The sequence below is a fragment of the Pelodiscus sinensis genome, chromosome 2 (assembly GCF_052426305.1).
Source record: "Pelodiscus sinensis isolate ZL-2025 chromosome 2, ASM5242630v1, whole genome shotgun sequence".
Lineage (NCBI taxonomy): Eukaryota > Metazoa > Chordata > Testudines > Trionychidae > Pelodiscus > Pelodiscus sinensis.
In genome coordinates this window covers 103,929,921-103,942,764 of record NC_143053.1, presented here as the reverse complement: position 1 = coordinate 103,942,764, position 12,844 = coordinate 103,929,921, and the positions used below count along the sequence as shown (strand labels likewise).

The following is a 12,844-nucleotide window of genomic DNA, read 5'->3' as shown; positions in this document are numbered from 1 at the left end:
AATGCTGAAATTCACATACAAGGAATGGAACAAGGAAGCCACTTTATACTGAAGTTTGTATTATCTATCGAATTTATACTGAATGGAGTGGAAGGTTTTTTCCCCCCAATTGTTTCATATTTTGTTCTTATTCCGGTTTTTTTTGGGGGGGGGGGAGATAAAGTTTGGTTGGGGAAGCAGGGTGGGTGGAATGTACAACAGGGCTTATACTTTTAGACTGTGAGCCTCATTCTCCACTCCGTTCCCTTTCTGTGGTCATTTATGTCTGTGCACAGTGAATGCAAGAAGGGAATAAAATACTACCATACTGATTTGGCAACATTTTATACCCACTTTGCATGGGGTGCAGGCCAGATCAGGTGATCATGAAGATTCCTTCTGACTTTTAAGTCTGAGTTTGTGAGGTGTCAGTGATCAGGGCTCGCCGAACTGCGGCGAGCCAGCCGCGCTGTCCGGCGATGCCACGGGCGAGTAGATTGCATTATTTGTCAAGCCCTGTCAGTGGCTATAAAGGGAGTAAGGCAATAAAGAATCAGGCTGTCAAGGTTTCCTAGAACATGGGATAGGCAACTCTTTTATGGCCTGACTCAAAGCCCATTGAAGACCCTGAAAAGACTCTCACTGTTTTAGTGGATTTTGCATGAGGTCTTGATTGTTTATTTTCCTTGTGATATAAACTGAATTTAAAAAAAAAAGCCTTGTGATAGATAGGAAGAGTGCTGGCTAGAATTTGATGGCTAAAGGGTTAAACTCAGATAGCTAGAGGGTGTTGGCAGGGAGCTAGGAGAGCCAAAGGGGAAAAGTGTTGAAATTTGAATTGGAAAATATACCTGCCTGCTGGCTTTTTTGAATGAGTTTTAAGCCAGAAGTTGGGGGGATAAGATGAATTGAAAGAGGCAGAACTACCATGCTTACAAAGAGTACTGGGCATGAAATGGACTGGATCTTGAAGCACGGATTGTAACTAGATAGGAAAATGTCTATTTAGTTGTGATCAAGTTATTTTAAAGTGTATCCCAGAGATAACATTTCTCTGTTTTACTCTGTTTGTGTCTCAGTTGCTCTCTGTGCCAGATAGGAGGAGTGCTGGCTAGCACCCGGTGACTATGGGGCTGAACTCAGGTAGCTAGCAAGGGTGTTGGCATGGGGCCACAAGAACCAATGGGGATACAGTTCTGAAATCCAAATTGGATATAGATGCCTGGTCTGTTCTTTCTTTGTGGGAATTTCTAAGAAAAAGGCTGGAGAGAGCAGATGCAGGGATCAAAATGACCATGTCTATAAGAAATATTGGACATGGGAGTGAACTGGATCTTAAAGTACAGATCAGCATGGATCATGAGTATAAGGAAAAGTGTATCTAGTCACGATCAGGGTATTTTTCTTTATTTTGGTTGTCTGGTGTAACCTTCTCTGTGTGAACCCATGCCTTCCCTTCCCCATTCACTAAGAGTTGTTCCCGGAGATTTTCTCTGTTTTAAATTTGTTTTACTTAGTTGCTTTGTACACCTAGCAGCCAAGTATGTTTATCAAGTATATCTTTTGTTTGTTAATAAAAATCACTTTTTAATGTGATGATTTGATTCTTGTGTCCTGGAAAGTAACAGGGGCTCTCTTTGTGTATTTGCCTGCCTACGACTGGGCAGTCAGCTACCAGAGACTGCAGTTTGTTTCTCACTCTTCTTTTTTCAAGCTCTTTTGGAGCAGAAGACCTTGGGGTACCCTTGGGGAAGTAATCAAGTGTTCCCTTCTCTTTTTCAGGGTGAAATCACTTGATGGTAGCAGCTTTTTTTTTCCTCAGAGCCAGTGCATCTGTGACTCTGGGGAGGCTTTTTTGTAAGCAGAGCCTGTAGAGGCAAGGTATTTAAGGTCTTTGTGGGCCCCCATCTTCTACACTCAGAGTGACAAAGCAGGCAACAGCCCTGACCCTCTAACACCTAGCAACCAAGTATGCTTTATTAAGTATATCTTTTTGTTTTGTTAATAAAATCACCTTTTTAGGGCAATGATTTGATTCTTGTATCCTGGAAGATAACAGGAGGTCTGTGTATGTATGCCTAAGACCGAGAGGTCAGCTGTCAGAGATTGTTTTCTCTTTATTTATTCCCAGTTCTCTTGTGGTAGATGAGCGGGGGGATGGGAGGCACCTGTGGAAGAAGTCTAAGTGCTTTTTCCTGAGTTCAAAAAGAAAGGAGTTCTCTTTTGTTTCACTTGATGGTGGCAACAACCTCCCACGGCTAAGGGCTCTGTGACCTTGGGGAGCTTTTTAAGCAGAAGCCTATAGAGACAAGGTATTGAAGGTCTCTTGTGGGCCCCCACCATCTGCACTCAGAGTGCCAGAGAGAGGAACAGCCTTGACAAGCACAAACTAACAAGTATAGTTCTAAAAAATTATGAGAAATATCTCGAAGCAACAGTAAACCCTTGGCTGTGTTTCAGAGATGTTGTACAAAATAAAGAGCCATTATAGCAAGAATATTTTCTGAGATTACATTTTTCTAAAAGACATCTGAATAGCTCCATATTCTTCAAGCAGTAATGAACATACCACCAGGTGGCTCTGGATTTTATTATATCACATTTAATTGAAACCCAAAGGAAAGCGACTTTCCATCTGTTGGAATTAAGCACAGTTAACAGCAAAAACTCTTATTGTGGCATTTGCTACTTACACTCCCTTTAGATTTTCGGGATCCCACAACAGGAGGCAGTGAAGAAGCTTTGGAACTGCAGAAACAAATATCATCTTAGGATTTTAAACACAGTCTATAATGTAAACACTCCATGTGCCTTTATTATAACAAACAATGGTTTGTTTACCTAACTATGCAATGTAGTTAATTATTTCACCCAATCCACTATTCTACTAAGAAATCCCACTGATAGCAACATCAATTTAACATGTAGTAGGTTGCAGTGAAATGCCTAATCATTAGCTGATGCAAATAAATGTATTGTAATTCCTATAAAGTATACTTCAGTGATTCTCAACCAGGAGTATGCAAAGGTCTTTTCAGGGAGTACATCAATTCATGTCAATATTTGCTTAGTTTTAGAACAGGCTACACAAAAAGCACTAGCAAAGTCAGTACAAATTAAAATTGATATACACAATGATTTGTTTCTACTGCTCTGTATACTATGCACTGAAATGGAAGTACAATACTTATATTCCAATTGATTTATTTTATAATTATATGGCACAAATGAGAAAGGAAGCAATTTTTCAGTATGCTGTGACACTTCTGTATTTATGTCCAATTTTGTAAGCAAGTAGTTTTTGAGTGTGGTGAAACTTGGGGGAGACAAAGACAATATCAGACTCCCACAGGGATACAGAAATCCAGAAATGTTGAGAACCACCAACAGACTTTATATATTGAAAAATGTGAGGAGAGTATTTTGTTAATCTGTGCCAGATCCTCCTATCTCCACTAACTTCAGTGTAGTGATGCCGATTTATACCAGCTGAGAATCTAGCTCAACAGTTCTTAAGCTACACAATGCAGCTGGGGTGTGTTTCCCCTGTTCATGTGCACACACTCATTCTAGCTCTCATTGCTGGGTATGTACTTGGCACAGCTACCACTATCATGGCTATGTTACTATTTACACTCATTCTAGCGCAATGAGAATAAGCTCAAGTACATGTACACAAACGGGGAAATCAGACACCTAGCTCGTAACACAAACATGGGCTTAGTTATGATTTGCCTTAAAAATATTTTTCCCAGAATATTGTGCGTTACGAATTCTCTCTGTATACAGATCACTAAAACCCGCATATATTGCATTGGAGGTAATTTTCTGGAGATATGGCAGAGAGAAACTGATGTGAGACCAGAGTTTGTCTCATATTGTACAAATTATCAGGAAATTATTCCTGATCTACATCAGAGAAAGTTAGGGAATTGAGCCCAAACTTTCTAAAGAATTTTAACAGATAGTGATGTATCACATACTCATTTTAAGCTCAATCTTGCAAATATTACCAGTGTAGTACTTATTATCATGGAACTCAATGGGACTACTAATGGTAATGAACAGCAGGCCCATTCATATTTGTAGTATCAAGCAGCTCTAAAAGAATACTCCTGTGACAGGTGCATTGTCTAGTCCAGTGTTTCTTAAACTGTGTTCCACGGCACACCGGTATGCCATGAGGCGGTCACAGGTGTGCCATGGAGAACAACATAATTCAAAATGGCCACCTTTAAAGGGGCAGACCTTTTTTCCACTCAATAACTTTCTCCCAAGCCCCCCCCCCCCCCCCCTTTTTTTTTTTTTGCTCAACAAAAAATCCTTGGTGTTGTCATAAAAAAAATTGTTTGGTGATCCTTGGTCTTAAAAAATTTAAGAAACACTGGTCTAGTCCCTGGTGAACAGATGTTAACATCACCTTAGCTCGCTTTTCTCCTTGCACAGGTAGTCGGGGGAAGGTTTGGAAGAGTGTGTAATTGGGAAACAGAGTGGTGGGGGGGAGGGGAGAATTCCTTTTAAGAAAGGTCATGCTCCACTCCTGGGTCATAGAGGTGGTTTACAGAATGTTTAAAACAAATATATGCTTTGCACACCATACAAAATAATAGTGTTCCTCAGCCACTGTAAATTATCAGCACAGTTCCACTGAAGACCATAGAGATGTCTGGATTAGCACAACTAGAGGAAAAATCTGGATGGGGAGGGGTGAGCCAGGGAGGTATTGAATATCTCTCACACTGATCATGTTGTGATACATAATCTCTCACTTTAATGGTGCTTTTATGAGAGAATCCTCTTAGTTTCTTTCCTCTCTGCTAATATTTTTGTCCTCTCTTCTCTTTCATGGGTATCAGCACAGGTTTTTCAAAATTATAAATAAACGGCTGCTTCTGTGTTACATGTTGTGTGTCTCAGACAATCATTTTGTGTTTTATTGGGTTTGGTTTGTAGCCACAATGATTAATATACAAATAGTTTGAAAACAAGTACACACACAGCTTACCCCTGAGGTCTTCTTACTGTAGACTTGCTAAACAGTAGCTCACCATAAGGCAACTTCTTAAACTTGTCTCTGCCCACTGCAACATAGAACTGTCCATTCTCCAGATCTGATCCACTCTGAACAAGTTTTCCATCTAATGTATAAAGCCTGGCAAAACATGAATTGCAGTTTTAATTAGCTTTGCTAAGTACACTGAAAAGGTGGAGTAACTATCCACTTAAAAATCATAAATGGTTCTTTTGGGTCCTTAATTTCCTGGACTTCAAATGCAGAGCTATAACAGCTGTCATACAAAAATCCTATGCACCCAAAGACTCATATCAAGAATGAACCATCCACATCACAGCTTGGCTCAAGCTTCTTGGTACAGTAAACTTCCGATAATCCGGCACCTTTGGGACCCAGGGGGTGCCGGATTATCAGATAGGCCGGACTATCGGAAGAGGGAGTTATGAGGGCTCTGGGGGAGGGGGGGTGCCACCCCAGACCCCTCATAGCCCCCCCTTCCGATAGTCCGGCTCTGCCCCAAGTGTCCCTGATTCAGCCGCTGCTGAAACTGACCAGCAGCGGCTGAATCGGAGACGCCTGGGGCAGAGCAGCTGGAGTGCTGCCGGGTTGGTCGGGGTAACGCCTACCCTTGGCGCGGCGAGACCAACCAGGCAGCACCCCAGCTGCTCTTGGGGACGCCTGGGGCAGAGCAGCTGGGGTGCTGCTGGGTTGGTCCCACAGCGCCGCTCCTTGGCACTACTGGATCAACCCGGCAGCACCCCAGCTGTTCTGCCTCAGGCGTCCCCAAGTCAGCCGCTGCTGAAATTGACCAAGAGCTGACTCCAGGAAGCCTGAGGCAGAGCTGCTCTGCCCCGGGCTTCCCTGAGTCGGCCACTGGTCAATTTCAGCAGCGGCTGACTTGAGGACGCCTGGGGCAGCGCAGCTGGGGTGCTGCCGGGTTGATCCAGTAGCACCGAGAAGCGGCGGTGAGGGACCAACCCAGCAGCACCCCGGCTGCTCTGCCCCAAGCGTCCCCGATTCAGCCACTGCTGAAATTGACCAAGAGCTGACTCCAGGAAGCCTGAGGCAGAGCAGCTCTGCCCCGGGCTTCCCGGAATCAGCCGCTGGTCAATTTCAGCAGCGGCTGAATCAGGGACGCCTGGGGTGCTGCCGGGTTGGTCCCGCAGCCCCCAGGGGCAGCGCTAGGGGACCTACCATGCAGCGCCCCAGCTGCTCTGCCTCCGGCTTCCCCGATTCAGCCGCTGGTCAGTTTTAGCAGCGGCTGAATATGGGAAGCTGGAGGCAGAGCAGCTCCAATGGTCCGGCTGCGGAGCACTTCCGGGTTCCTGATGGTGCCGGACCATCAGGAGTGCCGGACCGTCAGATGCCAGACCAATGGAGTTTTACTGTACTTGGAATCCAAGCAGGCAAGCATAGAAATCTAATTTAGGGCTGATCTCTTACTGTCCTGGTGAATTGTGTCAGCTAATGAAATATGAACTGTTGGGGGACACATAAAGGCTACATCTACACTGGCCCCTCTTCCGGAAGGGGCATGTAAATTTCACTAGTCGTCGTAGGGAAATCTGCGGGGGATTTAAATATCCCCCGCGGCATTTAAATAAAAATGTCCGCCGCTTTTTTCCGGCTTTTAAAAAAGCCGGAAAAGAGCGTCTAGACTGGCTCCGATCCTCTGGAAAAAGTGCCCTTTTCCAGAGGCTCTTATTCTTACTTCAAAGTAAGAATAAGAGCCTCCGGAAAAGGGCACTTTTTCCAGAGGATCGGGGCCAGTCTAGACACTTCTTGAAGTAAGAATAAGAGCCTCCGGAAAAGGGCACTTTTTCCAGAGGATCGGGGCCAGTCTAGACGCTCTTTTCCGGCTTTTTTAAAAGCCGGAAAAAAGCGGCGGACATTTTTATTTAAATGCCGCGGGGGATATTTAAATCCCCCGCGGATTTCCCTACGACGACTAGTGAAATTTACATGCCCCTTCCGGAAGAGGGGCCAGTGTAGACGTAGCCAAAGGGTTTCCTCTATCCAATAACTGGAGTAAGTATAAGAACTATTGGATTTCTGTACTCACAAAAACTTTATTCTCACTATGCCCTGCTCTCTAGCAACAAGCGATCCATTCCACTGATTCTCAGCCTTTTCCTACTAGGTCCCTTTTTTCCATATCAGGATCCACTTCCTGTCCTGCTATATGGAAAAAGTGGTTAGGTCATAACCCCAAGATTCAGAACCTATCTTATTTTAAGTTTGAACATAATTATGCATAGTACTTTTGTTCACACAGGATACCTATTCTGGGTTGAGCTTCTTTTATTGTGGTGGTTAGTGTTAAGATACTGTGAGATCGCTTTTACTTTATAGCAAGGTAAACTATGTACAAACTTAAAATACTGAGAGCTAATGTCTGTGCTGCACAAGACAGATCTTTACCATAATAATCTCAATATACAGACAGAGGGTATGTCTACACTACAAAGTTAGTTTGAACTAACGGACGTTAGTTCGAACTAACTTTAATAGGCGCTACACTAGCGCTCCGCTAGTTCGAATTTGAATCGAACTAGCGGAGCGCTTAGTTCGAACTAGGTAAACCTCATTTTACGAGGATTAAGCCTAGTTCGAACTAGCTAGTTCGAATTAAGGGGTGTGTAGCCCCTTAATTCGAACTAGTGGGAGGCTAACCCTCCCCAGGTTTCCCTGGTGGCCACTCTGGCCAACACCAGGGAAACTCTATGCCCCCCTCCCGGCCCCAGACCCCTTAAAGGGGCACGGGCTGGCTACGGTGCCCGTGCCAGGTGCAAGCCTGCCAGCACCCAGCCAGCAGACCCTGCACCTGGCACGGCACAGAGCCACCCACCCGATGTCCCCCAGCCCACCCCCTCTTCCCGGGACCAGGCTGGCGGCTCCCGGGAGCTTGCCCTGGACTGCAAGAGGCGGGCACCTTCCTGGGCTAGTGCGGACATCGTGGACCTTGTCCACGATCTCCGCACTAGGCACAGGAAAGTGGCCGTCTAGGGCAGGAGAGCTGCCAGCCTGGCCACCCAGGAGCAGGTGTGCATGAAAATCAAGGGGGTCCACTGAGACCCCCAACCCTGAGCCCTGAGCTTACAATGGCCGTCCTGGGTCAGACCAAAGGTCCATCTAGCCCAGTAGCCTGTCTGCCAACAGCGGCCAACCCTAGGGACCCTGGAGGGGATGGACCGAAGACAGTGACCAAGCCATTTGTCTCATGCCATCCCTCTCCAGCCTTCCACAAACTTTGGGCAGGGACACCACTCCTACCCCCTGGCTAAGACTACTCCATGGACCCAACCTCCATGACTTGATCTCACTTCCCTTTCAACTCTGTTCTAGTTGTAGCCTTCACAGCCTCCTGCAGCAAGGAGTTCCACAGGTTAACTATTTGCTTTGTCAAGAACAACAACTTTCTCTTACTAGTTTCAAGCCTGCTACCCATTCCTTTCCTTTGGTGTCCTCTAGTCCTTCTTTATGGGAACTCATGAAGAACTTTTCTGAATGCACCCTCTCCACCCAACCCCTGCTTTTAGAGACCTCCATCCTGTCCCCCCTCCGTCTCCTCTTTTCTAAGCTGAAAAGTCCCAGTCTCTATAGCCTTTCTTCATCTGGGACCTGTTCCCAACCCCTGATCATGTTAGTTGCCCTCCTCTCTCCCAGCCTTTCCCTTCCCCTCTCCCACCTCCTTTTCCCAGTCTCCCCCAGTTTTGTTCAATAAAGACAGAGTCAATGTTGGAAGAAACGTTATCTTTATTTTGTACATCAATAAGAAGGGGGGCTAGGGAAGGGTAAGTGGAAGGAGGTGAGGGAGGAATGGGGTACGAGCCCCCGATGGGGAGGACTGGGCTGGCTCTGCGGGCTTCTGGGGGTGGAAGCTCTCCTGCAGCCCCCCAATTGCCCCCTCTCCCCAGATGGCAGCCTGCGGCAAGTGCAGCCGGGCTGATGGCCGAGTGGTGTGATGTGCCCAGTGTGGGTACTCCGGGCACTCCAAGCCAGAACTTCTTTGCAAGCGGGGCACCCCTTAGAACTGTGTGTCCGGGGTGGGGGTCGGGACCCTTTAAGCGCAGCCCTCGGCTAGCCTGAGACAGCATCTCCATGCTCTAAGTCCTCCTCTTATGCCCTGCCGGCACTGCTTCCGGCCATCCTTAAGCCCTGTTCAGAGTCCACTCAATGTGGACTTGCTAGTTCGAATTAGCAAAACGCTAATTCGAACTAGTTTTTAGTTCTAGACGCGTTAGTTCGAATTAGCTTAGTTCGAATTAACTAATTCGAACTAAGTTAGTTCGAACTAGCGCTGTAGTGTAGACGTACCCTAACAGACTATTGTGTATACACATGCATTTACTGTCAGTACAGGAAAAAAACTTGTTGCTTGGGGTTTTCTATTTCTCTTCTGCCATAATCATCTCATTTCAAAGTGTCTGATTTTATACAAGATCACAAGGTGAGGTGGAAGGATCCCTCTATATTGTACAGTTTCCAACCTGTGCAGCACATTCCACAACTCAACTGGAGCGTGTTTACATAATTTAATTGAATATGCAAACATCTGCATTTAGAAGCTTTCTAGAGGGGGCGCATATGCAAAGTGCACGTAAAGCAAGGGGATGCATAGTACACCAAACAAGCAAATATTAATTTCTCTATAGGTCCACCTTAACAAGCTTCTTCCCAAACAATATATAAAGATATGTACAAGATGACAGAGCTGAACAAAGTCAGAACATTCTGTATTTTATAAATGAGAAAAAGCTACTTTTTCCAATAATTCTTTTTAATCCTTTTTACACTAACTTCTGACATTGTCAGAAGAATCTATTGCCCTTGGAGGGCATTCAGATACTTGATTTAATCTTGCATGATATTTTTTTAAAAGCACAATTTACAAAAACACTGACAGTTTTCTAACCCATAATGCACAATTAATCCCCCAGATGTAGAAGATCCTCAATTTTCTAGACGCAACAAACTATATACTAACATAGATAACATTTTTGTTCTTATTTTATACAAATACCAATCTCAGCTTAAACAATAATAATCACTTTGCTGCTTCCTTGCATAGTTAGTGCAACCCAAATGCAATCCACATGACAATGTATGCTTAGTGCTTTTTTTTTTTTTTTAAACTATAAACATTTCATGGTAATGGAAATACCTGAAAAAAAAATTGTGTTTCATTGCCACATAAAAGCCACCAGACATGATGATGCTACATTAAAAATCAAACAATCCCACTAAAACAAGGAAACGTAAAGTCAATAAGGAAATTCATTTCTGAATTCACCTCATTGTGTTTGCTAGACCACATTATTTGGAGAATCCTGGAAAATAGGAAAATTAATGTTGTTTAGGAATAGAATTCTGCCATCTAAACGTCAGTGGGTGCGGCTATAGATGTATTAAACAGACTCTTAACCGTGTCTAATGTATGCTTTTGGTGCTGTAAATGCCATTTTTGTTTTTTTTAATATTGTCAGCCTACTAAACCACCTGAAATCCTTAACAAATAAATATCTGGCTGCCCCCAGCTAAGTTTCTCACTAAAAATAATAAAACCTAAAAATTGAATTAAACATAACCAATTGTTTGAAGTGAAAACAATAACAACCCTGACAAGTAACACATATTTTGTGTGTCATTCATGCCTACAGCTTTTTCTCCATCCCCTCAGTCATACCTGCCCAGAGCCCTGCTGGTTTCTTATGTATCCCTGGTAGGCATCAGAGACACTCCCACAGTGATTATTTCTGAGGGATGCTGTGGTGGCTATTCCATAGGGGACCACGCTCTCTGCTTCTCTCCCTGACAGAGCCAGAAATGGAGAGCCAAGAGTAGAAGCAGTGGCAGGGATAAAACATGAAAGGCTGGTGCTAGGCTGCTGGCCCTTCACAACCTTGCCCACCCATCCAGCTGCTTCAGGCTCCCACTACCCCTGACCTTGCCTAGACACATTCCACATTATCACCAACACCCCAACCAACTCACCTGTCCTGACATACAGACCCTGATGCCACACCTCATGCCTCACCTCCAAGCACCCTGTACCTTCCCCACACGTCCCTCTGGCATAGCTGAACATGTAGGGGGACATACAGAGTCAAGTGGCCCCTCGCAGACTTTTGCTCGGCCCACTGCATAGAAGGAGAGGGGTTCTGTCTTTCTCCTGCTGCCCTTGCCCTCCAGCATGCTCGGTCTTCTCCCTGCCAGCCGGGTCCAAGCAGGGAGCAGAGGAGGCAGGACCAGCCACTTCTCACACCTACTACTCTGGGTCACTGCTCTGTGCAGCACAGCGGCTGTCTGCAAGAGTCCACCTAGGGAGACGGAGGCAGTGGACTACCTCCACTACCCAAGCCTGAGCACAGGGGCTGAATACAGCAGGCCTCCCACAGATAATTTTGGTGGGGCAGGAAGAGGTTAGTGGCATCAGGCTGAGCTCAGAGCTGAAGGAGTTACTGGCCACAGGAGACATATGACGTAGCCATCTCCTCCCCATTAGATTGTGCCCCCACTAACATTGGAAGGCATGAGTCATCTATGCCCTCAGAGACCGGGCAATACCTGATTCAAGGTACAGCTCCCCTCCACTGCTCTCAGACTCCCTTTCTTCCATTGCTCTGGATGTATTTGCTTGTGCTTCCCCATCCTTCCTGTGCCTGACTCCACTCTTGGGGAGCTTGGCAGAGAGAATCAATGGCTTGATAAATGTCACGCATGGAGCTTCACAAAGTTTGGCAGCTATGCTGTTAATGATGTGGAACAGAAAAAAACCCCCACACATCTAGTGCCATTCTTGTAACTGTTTTTCTTTGTTTAATAACAAGGCATGAATGATCTCACAGGAAGACAACACAGTGACTATAAACCACAGAAATGAATGTGTAACTTATTAAGGAGCAATGATCACTTTACTAACTTATTTAATATGTACTCCTACTATTTTAAGGGACAGAATATGAAAACTAGGTGATTAGGAAGCCAGAAAAGGAAAACACTGAACATTTCAAATGCCATGTACATTTTTTCATTCTCAAAAATAACACAAAACACTGAAATGCAACCATAGTTACCTACAGAACAATTTGTACCTTACTGTACATAATTTGGTTGTTACACTGTGACATGATATTAAATTATGGGAGCAAAGCTCTAAGGGTTTATTCATTTCAAAATGATCTGGAGGCGGAAACACAGTGCCGATCTTCAGCAGGTATAAAATGGTACCACTTCACCGGAGCTACAATTTACACTAGCTGAGGAACTGACTTAAGAGTTGTCATGTATGTTCAATGGGGTCAACAGACTTGCCAGGCCCCTGGGCAAGGTGGGAGGGGCCACCTCTGTGCTCCCAGAAGGGGTGGGGCCTCAAGCAGAAGGAGTGGGGGACTGCTAGGCCTCAGCAGCACCCATGCCACGCTGCAGGCCCCTCTGCCCCTTCCAGCCCTCACAGCCACTTGGAGCACACCATTCGGTGCTCCAGCAGTGATTTGAAATGCCCAGGGCGCTGGACACCACCAGAGCCCCAGCCCTTTTGAATCTCTGGGCCCCTTCCTCCCCACCTCCCATTGGAAGGCCTGTGTATGTTTACATCCATTTTACTGTATATTACAGCTTAGATGTCCCAAAACCACTGTGTTTGGCCAGTCTTGTGATGCTGACAGAAGTATGGTGTGATGGGTTACCCCACCACCATCACCATCACCACCCCAGGATGCCACCTGATGTATTAGGGTTGCACTGAGCCTACCCTGTTCCACCAATATGCGCTTCCTTACACTGCCTTGCTGAGCCAGGCCCTCAAGCCTCCTCCAATACTCCCACAAGTTGGATCGCACCCAGTTGCAA

General features: G+C 45.5%; 1 protein-coding gene across 4 annotated transcripts in view; it reads right to left on the bottom strand.

Moving 5' to 3' along the window:
• DCDC2 (doublecortin domain containing 2) overlaps positions 1-12,844 on the bottom strand; it is a 119,576-nt gene that overhangs the window by 51,630 nt on the left and 55,102 nt on the right. For all 4 annotated transcript variants that reach the window (XM_075921152.2, XM_075921153.2, XM_075921151.2 and 1 more), the window contains 2 exons: positions 4,985-5,131; positions 2,673-2,727 (listed from right to left, as the gene is read on the bottom strand). In XM_075921152.2, the coding sequence (XP_075777267.2) occupies positions 2,673-2,727; positions 4,985-5,131 (202 nt within the window). The remainder of the gene's footprint in view (positions 1-2,672; positions 2,728-4,984; positions 5,132-12,844) is intronic.